This window comes from Rhinoderma darwinii, chromosome 3 (assembly GCF_050947455.1).
Source record: "Rhinoderma darwinii isolate aRhiDar2 chromosome 3, aRhiDar2.hap1, whole genome shotgun sequence".
In the NCBI taxonomy this organism is placed as follows: domain Eukaryota; kingdom Metazoa; phylum Chordata; class Amphibia; order Anura; family Rhinodermatidae; genus Rhinoderma; species Rhinoderma darwinii.
In genome coordinates this window covers 274,254,010-274,275,699 of record NC_134689.1, presented here as the reverse complement: position 1 = coordinate 274,275,699, position 21,690 = coordinate 274,254,010, and the positions used below count along the sequence as shown (strand labels likewise).

Here is a 21,690-nt window from a genome sequence, read left to right as displayed (position 1 = left end):
ATGGATTTGTTTAAGAGGTCTGTATTTAGGGGGACTGTATTTAGGGGGTCTGGTGTGGGGTCTGTATTTAGGGGGCCTGGTTTGGGGACTGCATTTAGGAGGTTTGGTGTCTGTATTCATTTAAGGGGTCTGTATTTAGGGGGTCTGGTCTGGGGTCTGTATCAGTTTAAGGGGTTTAGGGTCTGTATATTTAGGGGTCTGTGTTAGTTTAAGGTGTCTGGGGTCAGTATTTAGGGGGTCTGTATTAGTTTGAGGTCTGTATTTAGGGGGTCTGGTCCGGGATCTGTATTAGTTTATAGGCTCTATTTAGGGGGCCTGTTCTAGGGTCTGTTTTAGTTTAGGGGTCTTTTTTTATGGGTTTGCATTTAGGGGTCTGGTCTGGGGTCTGTATTACAATAGGGGGTCTGGTCTGGGGTCTGTATTACTTAAGGGAGTCAGGTCTGGGGGTCATTATTAGTGTAGGGGTCAGGTCTGGGGTCTGTATTAGTTTGAGGTCTGGTGTCTGTATTTAGGGGGTCTGGTCTGGGGGTCTGTATTTAGGGGGTCTGGTTTGGGGTCTGTATTTAGGGGTCTGGTCTGGGGTCTATAGTTTAAGGGGTCTATATTTAAGGGTCTGTTTTAGTTTAGGGGTCTGTATTTAGGGGTCACTATTTGTTTAGGGGGTCAGGTCTGCGGTCTGTATTTAGGGGTCTGGTTTGAGGTCTGAATTTATTTAGGGTGCTTGTTCTGGGGTCTATTTGTTTAGGGGGGTCTGGTCTGGGGACTACAATAGTTTAGAAAGTCTGGGTCTGTATGTATTCTATGATCTAGTCTGGGGTCCAAATTTATTAGTCTGAGTAAAAGGGATTGTCCAGGCACATCGATAGGTCATCAGTATAAAAAACGGTCCGTACCCGGACTACTCCTTTTAATGTATGGGCCTGGTCCCTGGTTTCTAAATTAGTGTGTTTCTATAGGAAATGGCTGCAGAAGTGATGGGCAAAGATACCTCATCAGGAGAAGTCGCCATAACGGTCTGCGTCAGATGGAGAAGGAAAGAAAACGTCTCTCACCAGAGAAGACGTTACTTGTGAGTCACTGGATCTATAGGGGATCTGTCACCTCTCCTGACATGTCTGTTGCAGGTAATCCCTGTATTCTACATCTCTGTGTACCCAGGACTAATAGACAAATGCGTGTTACCATTCCCATTGTCAGGAGGATGTGTCCCTACACAGTGTTTTACTTTCAGAGATGGTTGGAGACTGTCAGTATATAGGGATACAGCCCTTTGACAAGGGGAATCATAACAATCATTTGTCAATGCTCGCACAGAAAGGTGGTATTCGCTATAGACACGGCAGAGCAACGGTGGGGAAGGGGGGGCCCAAGTTTGTGGAACAGCCCAGGGCCTATGGTCTACTTAATACGCCACTGCCTATCAGCATGCTTAACACACTGTGAGACACATTCTAGAGGGAAGGAGGATCCCTTCAAACAGCCATATCTCCACCAAGAGAGTGGTTCTCGTGTTATATGAAAGATGAGATTGTAATTCTACCAGTGAAAGAACCGGAGACCAGTTAAAAACACAGTCTGGAATGTAAGCTGTATACTATATAATCACGCTGTGTTGCTGGGCTGGGAAGAGGAGAACTGTATATCGCTGATTGGACAGCGTTATACAGAAAACGATATACCGCCCAGAGTGAAAAGAAAGTGTAACCTCCCATTTGGCAAGTATAGCCAAATTAGCATATTTAGGAAAATGCACACAACTTTGCAAATAATTAACGTTTGTGAAAAAAAAATTACATGGTAGTTATCAGAATCATAGCGCCTATTAGATTAGTTAGGAGCAGGGCTGCACCGTCCATGTGGTGAGATGAGCTTCTCGCCTCAGGCGGCGGCCTGCTGCCTCTCTGAGGGTGCGGCCGCACCACTGAAACAAGCCACCGCTTCCCCCTCCTGAACTAATTTTACCTGCGTCCAGTGGCGGATTAAGTGTACCATGGGCCCCGGGCTGTTGACACAACTTTGGCCTCCTCCTTCCCACTCACACGCAATTCAACCTCCCCCCAACCCGCTGACACTGTACCCGTCAGTGCCACTGACAAGACGGATACAGGTTTTAGCACTAGATACAGCTGCTCTGTATTCAGGATATAAAGCAGCTGTATCTCAAAGTAAAAATCATTTTTAATAAAAAGTATTTAGAAAGTTGCACCAAACACACTTATAGACTATTTTATTAAAGAAAAAAAAAATAATAATAAAAATTATAACACCTCTCTTTAAGTGTAACTAAACTTTTAACGTGTCATAGTGATATGTCAGAACTTTTAATCGGTGGAGGCTTCGAGCACTGATACCCCCATCGATCGCTAAAGTGAAGTGGCAGAAGCGCACGATTGAATGATGCGCTGCTTCGCTTCTGATCGGCATTCCTCGGAGTGGTGTACATCCGTACACCGCTTGCTCGGCTTTCTGAGAAAAGCAGATCAGAAACTAAGTGGCACAGCGTTCACCTGAGCGCTTCTGTCACTTGGGATCCATGGGGGTCTCAGTGTTCGGACTCCCACCGATCAAAACTTCTGACATTTCACTATGACATGGCAGAAGTTTTTTTGAAGTTTAGTTACACTTTAAAGGGGTTTTCCCATGAGGGAAATTTATGACATATACTGTGAATCCTGTCAGATAGGTACAGTTCCCAGAGGTGGGACTCGCAACTATCTCTAAAAATGGGCCCCCTAAACCCGGTTCTACCTCTTTCTGCTATCGCTGCCCCTCGGCCACTTCCTGACCATGGACTTTTCGTAACTCAGTACATAAATACAGCCCCAGAACCAAGCTCAGTACATAAATACCGCCCCAGAACCAAGCTCAGTACATAAATATAGCACCAGAACCAAGCTCAGTACATAAATACAGCACCAGAACCAAGCTCAGTACATATATACATACCAGCACAAATACAGATAAATTTAGTGAAACCCCTGCTGTATAGGTTTGTATGGATAAAACTACAGCTCCCAGCATGGCCCGATCAATGGTAAGGATATGCTGGGAGTTGCTGTTTCCCAAAAATCATACCACCCATCATCTTGCTGCAGATCATACAGTGACTACAGCACTGATTAGAGGCAGAATAAACATTTACATTAAGTGGTTTACCGATGACTTCATTTCAGATTCTAGTTCTTTTTCTCTTTTCTTCTCCATCCGGTCCAGACCTCTATGACTTCTCCCGGGCACAACCCATTTCTGCAGTTTTGCACTCAGATGTCTTGGGCTTCTCACTTTTCAAACATTTTTGCATCTATAAACAAAGATAAAGTTATCATGGTGCCGCACAATACGTCCCTATATATAATAGTACCATACACTGCACCTCCAATTATAATAATGCCATACACTGTCTCCCTGATTATAATAGCACCATACACTGTGTCCCACACACACATATAGTGCCCCCTGTAGATAGTGCCCCCATAGAGCCCCCTGTAGATAGTGCCCCACATATAGCCCCCATGTTGATAGCGCTCTACATATAGCCCCCTGAAGATAGCGCTCTACATATAGCTCCCCCTATATATAGTGCCCTACATATAGTCCCTCTGTAGATTGTGTCCCACATAAAGTCTCCCCTGTAGATTGTGCCACACATATAGCCCCCTGTAGATGGCGTCTACATATAGTGCCCTACAAATTGCCCCCCTGTAGATTGTGTCCCACATATAGCCCCCTCCCCTCCTGTAGATAATGCCGCCCACACTTTTTAGTTGAAAACAAAAAAATGTACATACTCACCGTGATCCCGTTCCCACGCCATCCTTTGTCAATGCAGGCTTGCTCTCTTCTGAGCAGGTCTGCTGGGGCTGAGCGACGCCATCGCACCGTTGAAAGGCACTGACTGGCAGGGCAGAATAACATGCCCTGTCAATCAGCGCCCTTCAACAATGGAAGCTGTGCGATGACATCATCGCGCCGCTACCATCATTGATTGGCAGGGCACAATGACTTGTTGAAAGGCGGTGATTGGCGGGACAACTCATTTTGCCCTGCCAATCAGCGTCATTGTAAGCCGCTGAATGGTCAGGCACGGAACGTACCCAGCCATTCAGCGCTTATGCATATAATTGTAATAATTGTACCTCCGTTCTATAGACGCAGGTACAATTAGTGCAGGAGGGGGTGGCAGCGGCTAGTTTCAGTTGCGCCACCGCCCCCTCAGAGGCAGCAGGGCGGACGGTGCGGCCCTATTCCCTCTCAGCCCACCCCTCGTCCACATTTTAAATGATGTGCGGTTCGGGCGGCCATGGGCCCACTGGGAGCCGTGGGTCCTGCGCGGCCACCCGAACCGCCCATATGATAATCCGCCACTCCCTGCATTTATAGGACACAGATGCAATTACATGCATAAGCGTTGAATGGCCCCAGCCAATCAGCGCCTTTCAACGATGCTAGCGGTGCGATGACATCATCGCGCCGCTTTCATTGTTGAAACGCGCTGATTGAGAGGGCAGGTCATTCTGCCCTTCCAGTCAGCGCCTTTCAACGACACAAGCGGCATGATCACGTTATCGCGCCACTTGCGTCATTCAGCCCCAGCAGACCTGCTCAGAATAGAGCAGGCCTGCATTGACACAGTACGGCACGGGAACGGGATCTGGTGGGTATGTAAAAGTTTTTTTTCTCACTTAAAAGTGTGAGTGGCATTATCTACATTGGAGGAGCTATATGTGGGGCACAAACTACAGGGGAGCTATATGTGGGGCTCTATATACAGGGGGCGCTATATGTGGGACACTACAGGGGGACTATATATGGGACACTGTATACAGGGGGGCTATATGTGTGGCACTATATACAGGGGGAGCTATATGTGGGGCACAATTTACAGGAGGGCTTTATGCGGGGCACTATCTACAGGTGGGGCTATATTTAGAGCGCTATCCCTGGGGGGAAATATGTAGGGCACTATATACAGGGGGGCTGTATGTGGGGTACTATCTACAGGGTCATCTATGTATGGCACTATCTACAGGGGGCTCTATGGGGGCACTATCTACAGGGAGCACTGTGTGTGTTGGACACAGTGTATGGTGCCATTATAATCAGGGGCACAGTGTATGGTGCTATTATAATTAGAGGTGCAGTGTATGTAACGATTATATTTAGGGGTGTAGTGTGTGGCACCATAAGCATTTTATCTTCGTTTATAGGTGCAGAAATGTTTGAAAAGTGAGTAGCTGAAGACATCTGTGCGGAAAACTGCAGAAATGGGCTGTGGCTGGGAGAAGTCATCATAGAGGTCTGGACCGGGTGGAGAAGAAAAGAGAAAAAGAACAACTAGAATCAGGGATCGTCACCAGTGTGTCACTTAATGTAAATGTTCTGCCTCTAATCCGCACTGTAGTCACTGTGTGTTCTGCAGCGAGATGATGGGTGGTATGATTTTGTTGGGGTGAGAAACGGCAACTCCCAGCATATGCTTACCATTGTTCGGACCATGCTGGGAACTGTAGTTTTATGCCTTATAAACCTATACCACAGGGGTTGCACTAAATTGAGCTGTATTTATGCTTGTGTTGTCTTTATGTACGGAGCTTGGTTCTGGTACTGTATATATGTCATGTGCTTTGTTCTGATGCTGTATATATTTACTGAGCTTGGTTCTGGAGCTGTATATATGTCCTGAGCTCGGTACTGTATATATCTATGAGCTTGGTTCTAGTGTTGTATATATATGTACTGAGCTTTGTTCTAGTACTGTATTTATGTACTGAACTCTGTTCTGGTGCTGTATATATGTACTGAGCTTAGTTCTGGTGCTGTATATGTGTATTGAACTTGGTTCTGGAGCCGTATATGTCAGAGCTTGGTTCTGGAGCTGTAATTATATATGATATATTTATAATAACAAAATTGCAGGGCAGATGGAGTTGTTTTCAATTTCATTGTATATTTAATGGGAAACTGTCTGGTTGTTATAACCTCTGCCACCATGCAGTAATACATGAGCTGACAATATTTCCAAACATTAGCTTGTATGTCTTTTTTCAGATGCATCAAAATCTATAAGATAAACTTTAAAACAGCGCACACTATATGCTAATTACTCATTAAAGGGTCATGGGGCTGTGCCGCTATCCTGAAGAGTCACGTTGTCCTGCCTCCAAACCCAACTTTCCATGTTTGATTGACATCCCCCGGGCTGTTATACATCACTACCAGTCTCCTCCAACTTTCTCAGATGCATTGCCTTGTACTACTTGGGCAAATATTGTGCAGTGAAATGTTTTCTGCCCAGCTGCACCGCGCATGCCAGGGGAGTACAAGGCAACGGCACATCCGCAAGAGTTGGAAGAGGCTGCTAGTGATGTAGAACAGCCAAGGGGATGTCAATCAAAATCTGGGGGGGCGCCATTTCAATTTTCACCTCAGGCAGCAGAAAAGCTAGAATCGGCCCTGGTTAAGAGATAAAGCATTAATAAACTAGTGACAGGTGCTCTTTAAGACCAGAGACTCAGATAGAATAGAAGTGGCCCAGCACAAAAACTTCACCACTATTGCGTAAAATGGCATAGAAGGGCCTGGTGCTTGTTCTCCCACTTCTAAATTTTATCAGAGAGAGGCCAGACTCTCAAATTGGTTCCTGCCTTTGCTAAATTTGCAGTACCTCATACATGAAAAGTCCTACATAGGTTCACAATTTTAATGGGAAAGGGAAACAAGATCACCCAGAACTAGAACCATTCTCTACAAGACTCATAGCAGACCCTACAAATCTGCAAAAATGGTTTTAGATTAGCTGAATTAGTAAAAAAAAAATGGAATGAAGAAAGCTTTCTCAAGAGGTTGCACCGTAAATGGCAGAAGCCGAGAACTTGTAGTAGTCACAGGACATCCTTATGTCCAAGTGCAGTTATCCAAGCCTGTGCCAATGGTAAGTGCAAGGCTGGGGCTATTATGAAGACATCTGGGGCAGGCACTAATGGAGCGCTGCTTTGGTACATTCCAATTTTGCTTAAAACAAAACGAAAAACACAGAAATAGAACATCATGTTGACAATATACAGTTTATCTGTAAGTGATAGCCTTAAAAGCATGTCTTCTTTTTATAGGTCTTGACCCTGCTGGTCCTTTATTTGAAGGAATGTCTTCAATAGATCGCCTGTCATCAGATGATGCCACCCTTGTTGATGCCATTCATACAAACACACAACAACATATTGGATTAAGTATTGGCATTAATGAGCGAGTTGGTCATTATGATTTTTACCCCAATGGAGGTGACATTCAGCCTGGCTGCCAATTTCGAGACTTGTACAGCCATATAGCAGAGCATGGAATCTTTGGTAAGAAGTTTGTTTTAAAGCTAAATCTGACTTTGCAGGCAAGACAACTTCTACAGACAGGGATCCAACACTAAGGCCCCATGCACACGAACGTAAAAACGCCCGTAATTACGACCCGTTTTTACGGGCCCATGGACTTCTATTGGCCACGGGTACCTCCCCGTATGCTTACGGGAAGGTGCCCGTGCCGTTGAAAAATATAGAACATGTCCTATTTCAGGCCGTAATAACGCACGGGCAGGCCCTAGAAGTCTATGGGGCTGACGTAATTACTGGTGACTATGTGTGTGCACCCGTAATTACGGGAGCGTTGCTAGGCGACGTCAGTAAATAGTCACTGTCCAGGGTGCTGAAAGAGTTAAACGATCGGCAGTAACTGTTTCAGCACCCTGGACAGTGACTTCTGATCACAATATAGATAAACCTGTAAAAAAAATAGAAGTTCATACTTACCCAGAACTCCCTGCTTCTTCCTCCTGTCCGGTCTCCTGGGATGACGTTTCAGCCCATGTGACCGCTGCAGCCAATCACAGGCCAATCACAGGCTGCAGCGGTCACATGTACTGCCGCGTCATCCAGGGAGGTCGGACTGTATGTCAAGAGAGAGACACGTCACCAAGACAACGGCCGGGTAAGTATGAATTTTTTTTACTTTTTCTGCGGAAAGAGCTGTCCCTTCTCTCTATCCTGCACTGATAGAGAGAAGGGGCTGCCGATTACTGCAGTGCAATTTTGCAGCAAAAATGTGCCCGTAAATACGTGTGGAATACTGGTGACACCGGACCCGTATTTACGGGCACGGGTCCGTAAATATTGGTGCAATACGGGTCGAATACGTGTGACCAAGGACCCGTATTTACGCCAGTATTTACGGGAGGACAAAAATACGTTCATGTGCATGAGGCCTAACTTTGGAGTTCCTCAAAATATAAATAATATTAATATTCTTTATTTTGATTCTCTTTCATGTTTTGTAGTCCAGAGTCACACATGGTAAAGTGACCATTAGAAACGAGAGGTATAAACAATAAAGACAAAGTAAGATGAACCCTTTTTTAGGGCACTGACAAAGGAAGAGTGGACTGTCATTGCGTGACAGATGCCCACTGTAACCAATCATGATCTCCATGTAGAGCAAATTAGTTAAATCAAGAGGGTGAACTTCAGGTGGCAATATATATATATATATATATATATATATATATATATATATATATATATATATATATATATATATATAAATATATTTATATATATATATATAATGTGTGTGTGTATATGTGTATATATATATATATATATATATATATATATATATATACACTACCGGTCAAAAATTTAGGGTCACTTAGAAATTTCCTTATTTTTGAAAGAAAAGCACAGTTTTTTTCAATGAAGATAACATTAAATTAATCAGAAATACACTCTATATATTGTTAATGTGCTAAATGACTATTCTAGCTGCAAACGTCTGGTTTTTAATACAATATCTACATAGGTGTATAGAGGCCCATTTCCAGCAACCATCACTCCAGTGTTCTAATGGTACATTGTGTTTGCTAACTGTGTTAGAAGGCTAATGGATGATTAGAAAACACTTGAAAACCCTTGTTCAATTATGTTAGCACCGCTGTAAACAGTTTTGCTGTTTAGAGGAGCTATAAAACTGACCTTCCTTTGAGCTAGATGAGAATCTGGAGCATTACATTTGTGGGTTCAATTAAAGAGGCTCTGTCACCAGATTTTGCAACCCCTATCTCCTATTGCAGCAGATCGGCGCTGCAATGTAGATTACAGTAACGTTTTTATTTTTAAAAAACGAGCATTTTTGGCCAAGTTATGACCATTTTTGTATTTATGCAAATGAGGCTTGCAAAAGTCCAAGTGGGCGTGTATTATGTGTGTTACATCGGGGCGTGTTTACTTCTTTTACTAGCTGGGCGTTCTGACGAGAAGTATCATCCACTTCTCTTCAGAACGCCCAGCTTCTGGCAGTGCAGACACACAGCGTGTTCTCGAGAGATCACGCTGTGACGTCACTCACAGGTCCTGCATCGTGTCGGACGAGCAAGGACACATCGGCACCAGAGGCTACAGTTGATTCTGCAGCAGCATCAGCGTTTGCAGGTTAAGTCGATGTAGCTACTTACCTGCAAACGCTGATGCTGCTGCAGAATCAACTGTAGCCTCTGGTGCCGATGTGGCCGACACGATGCAGGACCTGGGGCAGGAAGTGAGTGACGTCACAGATCTGCACTGCCAGAAGCTGGGCGTTCTGAAGAGAAGTGGATGATACTTCTCGTCAGAATGCCCAGCTAGTAAAAGTAGTAAAAACGCCCCGATGTACGCACATAATACACGCCCAGTTGGACTTTTACTTTAAACACGCCCACTTGGACTTTTGCAAGCCTCATTTGCATAAATACAAAAATGGTCATAACTTGGCCAAAAATGCTCGTTTTTAAAAAATAAAACCGTTACTCTTATCTCCATTGCAGCGCCGATCTGCTGCAATAGCAGATAGGGGTTGCAAAATCTGGTGACAGAGCCTCTTTAAACTCTCCAAATGGCTAGAAAAAGAGAGCTTTTATGTGAAACTCGACAGTCTATTCTTGTTCTTAGAAATGAAGGCTATTCCATGCGAGAAATTGCCAAGAAACTGAAGATTTCCTACAACGGTGTGTACTACTCCCTTCAGAGGACAGCACACACAGGCTCTAACCAGAGTAGAAAGAGAAGTGGGAGGCCCCGCTGCACAACTGAGCAACAAGACAAGTACATTAGAGTCTCTAGTTTGAGAAATAGATGCCTCACAGGTCCTGATCTGGCAGCTTCATTAAATAATACCCGCAAAACGCCAGTGTCAACGTCTACAGTGAAGAGGCGACTCCGGGATGCTTGCCTTCAGGGCAGAGTGGCAAAGAAAAAGCCATATCTGAGACTGGCTAATAAAAGGAAAAGATTAATATGGGCAAAAGCACACAGACATTGGACAGAGGAAGATTGGAAAAAAGTGTTATGGACAGACGAATCGAAGTTTGAGGTGTTTGGATCACACAGAAGAACATTTGTGAGACGCAGAACAACTGAAAAGATGCTGGAAGAGTGCCTGACGCCATCTGTCAAGCATGGTGGAGGTAATGTGATGGTCTGGGGTTGCTTTGGTGCTGGTAAAGTGGGAGATTTGTACAAGGTAAAAGGGATTTTGAATAAGGAAGGCTATCACTCCATTTTGCAACGCCATGCCATACCCTGTGGACAGCGCTTGATTGGAGCCAATTTCATCCTACAACAGGACAATGACCCAAAGCACACCTCCAAATTATGCAAGAACTATTTAGGGAAGAAACAGGCAGCTGGTATTCTATCTGTAATGGAGTGGCCAGCGCAGTCACCAGATCTCAACCCCATAGAGCTGTTGTGGGAGCAGCTTGACCGTATGGTACGCAAGAAGTGCCCATCAAGCCAATCCAACTTGTGGGAGGGGCTTCTGGAAGCATGGGGTGAAATTTCTCCCGATTACCTCAGCAAATTAACAGCTAGAATGCCAAAAGTCTGCAATGCTGGAATTGCTGCAAATGGAGTATTCTTTGACAAAAGCAAAGTTTGAAGGAGAAAATTATTATTTCAAATAAAAATCATTATTTCTAACCTTGTCAATGTCTTGACTATATTTTCTAGTCATTTTGCAACTCATTTGATAAATATAAGTGTGAGTTTTCATAGAAAACACAAAATTGTCTGGGTGACCCCAAACTTTTGAACGGTAGTGTATGTATATATATATATATATATATATATATATATATATATATATATATATATATATATATATATAAAGAGAGGTGCAGATTGAGCCTGAAAAGAGCTGGGGGACTATACTACAGCTACGGTATGTTGTAGGGTGGCCAGATGGTCACACTTTCAGAACTGTATATGTGCAGAGAGTATAGGGATAGAGGGAAATGAGTAAGTACTATAAATAAGAATGCTAGGAATTGGAGGTAAGTAAGGAACGTAGGAGTCCAAGGACAATATAAAGAACAGTTATCCATCTGATGCAGTACTTAAAGGACAGTGGGTGGTAAGACACATTCAGAAACCCCTGCCTTGTGCATCAAGAGAGCTTGTCCCACAACTAGACCAGAAATACAGGTCTTCAAACATTTTCCAGAACTGTATGCAAATAACAATAAATAGATGACGTTTTCTAACCATAATAAATCAACTTCACATGGGAGTATACTCTCCCTGATGTCGTGCGATATCAGATGCCTGGGTGTCTCATAACATTTCCACTTATCGCTCATGTGATGGAGTAAGGGCACGGCCAGACGTGGCGGAGTTGCTGTGGAATTCCGCTGCGGACAGTCCGCAGTGGAATTCTCCAGCGGCCGTTTTTTACAGTTGTTTCAATACATTTTGAGGCAAGTTAGTTCAGACATTGCGGAAAACTCCGCTGCGGACCATAGGCTGCGGTGCGGAATTTTCCCTCTGACTGTTACGGAGAAGAAACTGAAATCTGTGGCAAGTCCGATGTCTTTTCGGCAACGTCTGAATTACCTGTCAAATATGCAAATGTTGGTGCAGAGTTGTTGCGTAATTGCCCCAAATCTGCACCAACATTTGCAGCGGAATAACGCCGCCACGTCTGGCCGCCTAAGACTTTAGGGTTGGGAAAGACTAAATCAACAACTAAAGCTAAAAAGCAGAGCCCTGTAATCCAAGGGTGTCCACTTTTTATATATAAAATAGCTGTAGCAAATTTGTATGCTTTTGGTAAAATGATGATAGAGGACATTCTTAAAATGAATATTGTATTTTTATCTCAAGGGTTTACACAGTCTGTGAAATGTGCTCATGAGAGGTCAGTTCACCTTTTCATTGACTCTATACTAAATGAAGAAAAGCACAGCACTGGCTATGAATGTAAAGATGTTAAAACCTTCGAGAAAGGGATGTGTATGAAATGTCCAAAAAGTGGATGCATTGCTTTGGGGTACAATATCAACAGGAAAGGAATGCTGCCTGGACACAGTCTCTTCCTCAAAACCCGTTCAAATATGCCATTTAAACGTAAGTGATGGAGAAGGAAAATTTTATTAACACATTTCACATTTTCCTGAAAATTAAATTGTATAAGTAGGTACAGTATGGCTTGTCTGGTAGGTAGATTAGTGATAGTAGTGCATATTTGGGTAACCATGACTTTTAATTATATGAATGAATATATATGTCTTTTTTAAATGGTTTAAATACATCAAAATATATTTAGTATTTTCTACATGGATGCAGGTATGACTACGACATATGTATTTCTTTAAAGGCTATGTAAACCTTTTGAACCCTTTTTTTTTTAACTAAAACAATGTATTCTAGTATTAGGGCATGTTCACACGGCGCTCATAAAAACCGATGTGAAAATGTGTCAAATACATTAGCGTTTCTTGTGAAGTGCTTTTTGTGAGTTTTTGGCGCGCAATTAGGACTTCTATTGACTATGGGAACATTTAGCACATTTTCGGCGCATTTTACGTGTCAAAGAATTGACCTGATGCTGCTTTTTTACACAACGTGTTTTTTCTAAATACGCTTGTGTAAAAAAAAACGTGTTGTATGTAGTACCTGTGCGTTTTTCCATTGATTTAGATGGGAAGATTAATGAAGCATTATTTGAAACGCACCAAATACACGTCAAATACACGCCGAGTGAACAGTGCCTAAAATGCAACTTTTATAAAAAAAAATAATGTTTTACATTTTGAGATATAGCTTCTATGTGGTACCGTCAGAAGCTTTTTCCTAGAACCGTCTCTTCTAAAACTTCTCTTGCAATCAAGCTAACACCACCACTTTATGTATTTACAGTTTATTTTTCAGTTCTGTAATGATGAGACGCTCTGCTGCACCACTATTGTCCCATGTGTATATAGTTAAAATCCATATGACCCATAAAAAAAAAATAGGGGCGCCGTCATCAGAATACAGGTCCAGTTTACAGCAGCTTGTATTTTGAGAATGGGCAGTTTTGTCAATCTATTCACAGAATAAAGGTTGCTGTAAAGGATTATATTCAGTTCATATGGCTGTAGGCAGGGGCGTAGCTAAAGGCTCATGGGCCCCGATGCAAAAATTCTTACTTGGCCCCCCTCCCCCCCGCAAACTTCTCATGGCCGACGGTCCGCAGCTTTCAGCTGCATCACTGGGTCTTCTATGTGACCCAACAATGCAGCACTAGCAGCCGGGGCGTCACTAAGGCTGGGTTCACACACCCTATTTACGGACGTAATTCAGGCGTTTTAGCATTGAATTACGTCCGAAAATGCGGCTCAAAAGCGTTGGCAAACATCTGCCCATTCATTTGAATGGGTTTTACAATGTTCTGTGCCGACGGTCATTTTTTTTTACGCGCCGCTGTCAAAAGGTGGCGCGTAAAAAATACGCCCGCGTCAAAGAAGTACCTGTCACTTCTTCAGACGTCAATGGAGCCGTTTTCCATGGACTCCTTAGAAAAACAGCTCTAATTACATCCGTAATGGACGCAGCAAAAGACGCCTGCACATGTCATTACGGCTGAAATTACGGTGCTGTTTTCTCCTGAATACAGCACCGTAATTTCAGCCGTAACAGACGCTGCCGTGTGAACATACCCTCAGGGCTTAAAATGTCAGGGAAATAGCCCCAATACATATGTGTCCGTCCCAAAAAATGTGTGTATATGAGACAGCATAGCATATCTATAGCACTACGACCCTATAAACTATGGATAGGATTAGATACAGTGGCTCAACAGACAGTATCACACATGATAGGATTAGATACAGTGGCTCAGAAGGCAGTATCACACATGATAGGATTAGATACAGTGGCAAAGCAGACAGTACCACACATGATAGGATTAGATACAGTGGCTCAGCAGACAGTACCACACGATAGGATTAGATACAGTGGCTCAGAAGGCAGTATCACACATGATAGGATTAGATACAGTGGCTCAGCAGACAGTATCACACATGATCGGATTAGATATAGGGCCCAGCAGACAGTATCACACAAGATACGATTAGATACAGGGCCCAGCAGACAGTATCACACATGATCAGATTAGATACAGGGCCCAGCTCGCTGACATTGTGTCTCCAGCGCTGGACCCAGGATAGGTAAGAATAATAATTTTGCTTCTTTATGTGTTACTGATTATTTTTGTGTGTTTGTGTTTTTTTTACAGGTTCGGTTGTTGGACTTCGGATTAGAGGACTTCAATGACTGCGTTTTTTTTATTCTCAATAAAATGGTTAATGAGGGTTGTGTTTTTTTATTTCAATAAAATATTTTTTCTATGTGCTTGTACTTTTTTAAACTTTATTATCACCGCCTTAGTAATGGCCGCTGGCTGATTGACAACCTCCATTACTAAGGCGGGGCTTAATGTTAGCCGGTGCAGAGGCTACACTAACCCCCATTATTACCCCGGTACCCACCGCCACCAGGAGTACTGGGAAGAGCCGGGTACAAACAAGTACCCGACCATCTGTAGTGACGGGCAGGCACCGGGGTGGCCGCAGGCTGGTAGTATTAGGCTGGGGAAGGCCAAAAACAGTGGCCCTTCCCACCCTTCTAATGCTGCCTGCTGCTACTGTGTTGTATCTGGCTGGTTATGAAAATTGGGGGGGACCCCACATCGTTCTTTCCAATTATTATTTTTTTTTTTCTAAATGACGTGGGGTCCCCCCCATTTTTCATAACCAGCCAGATACAATAAAGCAGCAGCAGCCTAGCATCACCAGGGTAGGAAGGGCCACTGTTTTTGGCCTTTCCCCTCCTGATAATACCAGCCTGCGGCCACCCCAGTGGCTGACTATCACTACAGATGGTCAGGTACTGGATCGTACCCGGCTCTTCCCAGCACCGCTGGTGGCGGTGGGTACCGGGGTAATAAAGGGGGTTAGTGTTAGCCTCTGCACCGGCTAACACTAAGCCCCGCCTTAGCAATGGATGCTGTCAATCAGCCGGCGGCCATTACTAAGGCGGTAGTAATATAGTTTAAAAAAAACACAAAGACATAGAAAAAATATTTTATTGAAATAAAAAAAAAAAACACACAACCTCATTAACCATTTTATTAATAATAAAAAAAAAACTGTCATCGAAGTAGTCCTGGAATCCGACGTAGTCCAACGACCGAACCTGTAAGAAAACACACAAAAAATGATTAGTAACATGTGTTAGGCTTAGATACAGGGCCCATGTGTGATACTGTCTGTGGGACCCTGTATCTTAGCCTACCACAACGTAGGCTTAGATACAGGGTCCAGCAGACAGTAATCATATACAGTATAAGATTACTGTGTGCTGGGGCCCTGTATCTAAACCTACAGTGTGGTAGGCTTATATACAGGGCCCATCAGACAGGATCACACATGGGCCATGTATCTAAGCCTACCATGTGATTGGCTTAGATACAGGGCCCAGCAGACAGGATCACGCATGGGCCATGTATCTAAGCCTACCATGTGATTGGCTTAGATACAGGGCCCAGCAGACAGGATTACGCATGGGCCATGTATCTAAGCCTACCATGTGATTGGCTTAGATACAGGGCCCAGCAGACAGGATCACACAATCTGTGATCCTGTCTCATGGGCCCCCTAAGCCTGCTACATCGTAGGCTTAGGGGTTGTACAGTCCCTAAACATTGATGGCCTATCCTCAGGATAGGCCATCAATAGCTGATGTGTCTCTCGGGACCCACAAATCAGCTGTTTTGAAGGGGCCGCTGCACTCGTACGAGAGCTGCTTCCCCTTCATTTCACTACTCGCTCACACTGTGAATCGCCGACACCGATTCACAGTGTGCCGAAATGAAGTGACAGGAATGAAGGGGAGCAGCTCTCGTACGAGTGTTGCGGCCCCTTCAAAACAGCTGATTGGCGGGTCCCGGGAGTCGGACCCCGCCAGTCAGGGCTATCTTACCTTCCTCTTCGGCCGCGGCGGGAGTTCTGTCGTCTCGATGCTGTGCGCGGCGCATAGCGCTGTGACGTCATGCGCTGCGCACAGCGCTTGACGTCAGGACCTCCGCTGCGATCCGGAACCAGGAAGGTAAGTAAAGTATGTTACTATAGTAACAGGGGCCCGCGGCCCGAGTTACTATAGTAACTTTTTATTGATGTGGTGCGGGGGGCCGTGGGCCCCCCTGGCTTCGGGGCCCGGTCGCAATTGCGACCGCTGCGACCCCTATAGCTACGCCAGTGGCTGTAGGGTAGCTTCAGAGAATTAGATTTTCCTGCTGCTATCCTGCGATGTTATTGCAGCCACTTGTAAAGGGAGAAATGCAGATAATGTCACATTAGATAATTGCTGATATTGATAATGCAGTAAACAACTTTCAGATTTACATTTTTGTTTTTTCCTCCCCACCTTCCAAAAGACATAACTTTTTCATTTTTCCGTCAATATAGTCCTATGAGGGCTTGATTTTTGCGAAACGAGTTATAGCTTTTCGTAGCGCCAATTATTGTGCCATATAATGTACTGGGAAACGGGAAAAATTTATTTGTGGGGTAGAAAATGAAAAAAACAGCGATTCCTCCATGTTTTTTTGCGCTTCGTTTTTACAGAATTCACTGTGCAATTAAAACAACATGTTAACTTTATTCTGTGGGTCAAAACGATTACGGTGATAAAAAATAAATATATTTTTTTCAATGTTTTGCTACTTTTACAAGGCAAAAACGTGTAAAAAATAAAATTTATTTTGTCGCTAAATTCTGAGAGCCATAACTTTTTTATTTTTCTGTCAAATAAGCGGTATGAAGGCTTATTTTTTGCGGGATAAGCTGTAGTTTTTAATGCTACCATTTTGGAGTGCATGCTCACTTTTTTATTCCAATTTTTGTGAGAGATTAGGTGACCAAAAAATAGCGATTCTGGCGTTTACATTTTTTTTTGTTTACGGCGTACACCGTGTGGGTTAAATAATGATATATTGTAATAGTTCAGACTTTTACGGACGCGGCGATACTAATTATGTTTATTTTTTTTATTTTTTTACAATTCTCTGGGGGGAAAATGGAAAAAGGTTTTTTTTTTAACTTTTAATATTTTTTATTTTTTTTATCGCTTACTCATTTATTGCAGTATATCGTCTTTCTGACACGCTTCGATTAAGCCCTGCTGGAGGCAAGGCTTAATAGGAGCACAAAGATGGCAGACATGGGGGCCTTTATTAGGCTCCCATGCTGGCATAGCAACCATCGCCACCCCGCGATTGCATAGCGGGTGTTGCGATGTCTGCTAGAGGGGGTCGCCCCCCCCCCCTCTCTCTAACGATTTTAAATACCGCGGCCGCTCGTAACCGAGAAGTGTCGGCTGTAACATACAGCCGACACCCGCATCGTATGGAGCGGGTTCACTTTGTGAGCCTGTTCCATGCGTCCCCTACCTGGCTATGACGTAACCATACCATGGCAATCAAAAGTCAAATAAAGATGCTAATTTTTCTGCCTAAACCACCTTATTTTTTTGACACATCATTGTTTAGATAGAAATAAGTTGACTACAGACAGACTATGTATGCTCCTGAGAAACCATTCTGAAAGGGTGTTACAAAAAGCTCCATAAATAACCTTTAAAACATGATGATAGGGAGACTTGCACTTGTTATTCGCGGTCTGAAAATACTGCCTTTCTGGGCACCAAAACATCTGCTTTTATGCATCATATTTTTTTATCTTCTTGTAAATGTCACAGATAATATTTCACATGGTCAGGACAGAGGGTGGTAGCGTGCCAGCTGTCTTGAATGTCTGGGAAAACAAATTATTGGCTGAAATGTTAATATTCAAACGGAATTTCACCATATGCTTCAGTAAATATATTTCAGACTTAGTAATTCCTGCAGCCAATAAAGTCAGAAAGGATTCATCAAGATGGGTATTCTACATAGAAATTTGAAGCATTGAATTGGTGGGAACTTGACTGGGCCGCAAAGCAACTCTCATCTGTCATTGTAGTACTTTAGTATCTTAATGAATTTCACATACGTGCAAGAATAATAAAGAAATTAAACCCAGCATCATATATATTACATTGCCTTTTATTATGATACACAGAAATGTATTGCTCAGAAAAGCAAAACAAATCATGATTTAGTATGTATATACTGGTATCCTAAGGCCCTATTCACACGACAGAGATTCTCGGCCATAGGACGGCCGTTCACATGGCCACAGTAGGAACAATAGACCCCAAATGGGGCTATTCACACAGCCGATTTTTTGACTGCCCTGTAAACCGGGCCGTCAAAAAATGGAACATGCCCTATTTTGGGTCGTTCTCCCGGCCACACAGCTCCTATAGATGTCTGATGTCGGATGTGAACCGAGTGCCGTGTATTCTGCCACTCGCTCTCTTCTCCTTCTCACAGTGTGAAGTGCATGTGCGGAGGAGATGGAGGGTATTTTGTTGCTCACTGTGGGAGCTGAATCCCTAATCCCTGGCCACAGCTTCGGCCGAAGCTGTGGCCGGGGATTCCGCTCCAGGAGAAGTCCCTAAATATGTCACTGTCTATATATGGACAGTGACGTCAGGGACTTCTCCTGGAGCGGTCCCCTGCTCCTGAAGCGGAATCCCCGGCGCTGTGGCTGGTGGTACCGATCCAGGAGAAGTCCCTGACTTCACTACCCATACATGGACATTGAAGTCAGGGACTTCTCCTGGAGCGGCCCCTTGCAGGAATAGAGCCTAATGCCTCATTCACACGACCGTTGTGCCACTTGGACCGTTTCTGACGGCAACCGAGAGGCACCCGATAGTCTTCACCAACTCATTCACTTTAGCGGGTGAATCGGGTCCGTAAAAAATGGTCCGAGTCTCTGATCAGAGGAAAGATAGAACATGTCCTATCTTTCCTTGGATCACTGACGGGTCTCGGACAGCGCACACAGTCGTGTGCATGAGGCGTTGGGGTGTGTTCACATCAGCGTTAGTTTCCGCTGAGGGCTTCCGTTGGAGGTTTCTGTCGGGTTAACGCCTCAGCAGAAAGGCAAACGGAAATCTCAGCTTCCTTTTACCTCACCATTGAACTCAATGGTGATGGAAACCTAGTTAATGGTTTCTGCATGTCACCGTTGTGACAGAGTTCCGTCATTTTGACGGAATCAATAGCGCAGTCGACTGCAGAAGTCTATGGGGCTCCCGTAATTACGGGTGGCTACGTGTGTGCACCCGTAATTATGGGAGTGTTGCTAGGCGACGTCAGGGGATTTAATTTTTTGAATAAAGAGAAGCAGAGAAAATGGCGTCTGAGTGATCATGTGACCCTTTTAAGGGGTTTGGACATAATTGTGACGTCATTTCCAGCCCCCCTTTCTTTTATGGGACCGTAAATACGGGTGGAATACGGATGACAACGGACTCGTATTTACGGGCACAGGTCCATAAATACGGGTTAAAAACCTGTGACAAACGACCCGTATTTACGGCTAGTATTTACAGGAGGGAAAAAATACGGTCATGTGCCTGGGGCCACAGGCAGCAACACAAAGACTATTAGGCCGTTGAATACATTCATGTGATGGCCGTTAAAACAACGGCCGCCACACGGACGCATGTTTTTCAATGGGGCCGTTCACTTGACCGTTGTTTCATGACCGTGTGAAGGGCCCATTGATAAATAGAACCTGTCCTATTGTCTTCTGTTTTCACAAGTCTCGAGGCGAGTTTCCACATGCTCGTGTGAATCTAGCCTTAGCCCTTATTCAAACGACAGGGTTTCCCGGCCGGGTGACGGTCGTTCATAAATCGTCCGTCACCCGGCTGCATTAGGAGCAATAGACCCCTAATGGGGCTATTCACACGACCGATTTTTTTGACGGCCCGGGAAACCTGGCCATCCAAAAAATGGGGCATGCCCTATTTTCAGCCGTTTACCCGGCCGCCCGGCTCCCATAGAAGTCTATGGGGCCGGGTAATACACGGCCATCACCGGAATGTGTCCTGAGTGATGGCCATGTATTCCGTCACTCGCGCTCTCTCTCCTCCTCCTCCTCCTCACAGTGCAGAGTGCATGTGAGGAGGGTCTTTTTTTGCTCCCTGTAGAAGTCGGAATCTCCAATTGGGGATTCCGCTACAGGAGAAGTGAGTGACTACACTGTCCATATATGGACACAGCGACGTCACTCACTTCTGAAGCAGAATCCCCGACCCCGTGGCCGGGGATTCCTCTCCAGGAGAAGTGAGTGACTACACTGTCCATATATGGACATAGTGACGTCACTCACTTCTGAAGCGGAATCCACGACCCTGTGGCCGGGGATTCCGCTACAGGAGAAGTGAGTGACTACACTGTCCATATATGGACACAGCGACGTCACTCACTTCTGAAGCGGAATCCCCGACCCTGTGGCAGGGAATTCCACTACAGGAGAAGTGAGTGACTACACAGTCCATATATGGACACAGTGACGTCACTCACTTCAGAAGCGGAATCCCCTACCCTGTGACTGGGAATTCCTCTCCAGGAGAAGTCAGTGACTAAACTGTCCATATATGGACATTGAAGTCAGTGACTTCTCCTGGAAGGGGGGGATGGGTGCAACCTACAGGGGGCTGTTTGGCATTACCTACAGGGGACTTGGTGGCATTACATACAGGGAGCTTGGTGGCATTACATACAAAGGGGCAGGTTGGCATTACCTACAGGGTACTTGGTGGCATTTCATACAGGGAGCTGGGTGGCATTACCTACAGGGGGCTGGGTGGCATTACCTACAGGGGGCTGGGTGGCATTACCTACAGGGGGCTGGATGGCATTACCTGCAGGGGGCTGGGTGGCATTACCTGCAGGGGGCTGGGTGGCATTACCTACAGGGGACTTGGTGGCATTACATACAGGGAGCTGGGTGACATTACCTACAGGGGGCAGGGTGGCATTGCCTGCAGGGGGCTGGGTGGAATGACCAACAGGGGGCTGGGTGGCATTACCTACAGAGGGCTGTGTGGCATTACCTACAGGGGACTTGGTGGCATTACATACAGGGAGCTGGTTGGCATTACCTACAGGGGGTTGGGTGGCATTACCTACAGGGGCCTGGGTGGCATTACCTGCAGGGGCTGGGTAGCATTACCTGCAGGGGACAGGGTGGCATTACATGCAGGGGGCTGGGTGGTATTACATGCAGGGGGCTGGGTGGCATTACCTGCAGGGGGCTGGGTGGCATTACCAACAGGGGGCTGGGTGGCATTACCTACACGGGGCTGTGTGGCATTATCTACAGAGGGCTGTGTGTGGCAACAAATTTAAATGAAATTCATCCGATTTTTAAACGGACAGGGAAAAAAACGGATT

The 21,690-nt window shown here is 44.8% G+C and overlaps 1 protein-coding gene across 1 annotated transcript in view; it reads left to right on the top strand.

The window, feature by feature from the left end:
* Nucleotides 1-21,690, top strand: part of LIPC (lipase C, hepatic type) — a 206,775-nt gene that overhangs the window by 144,263 nt on the left and 40,822 nt on the right. The window contains exons 7-8 of the mRNA XM_075857942.1: nt 7,110-7,343; nt 12,177-12,419. Coding sequence (XP_075714057.1) covers nt 7,110-7,343; nt 12,177-12,419 — 477 coding nt within the window. The remainder of the gene's footprint in view (nt 1-7,109; nt 7,344-12,176; nt 12,420-21,690) is intronic.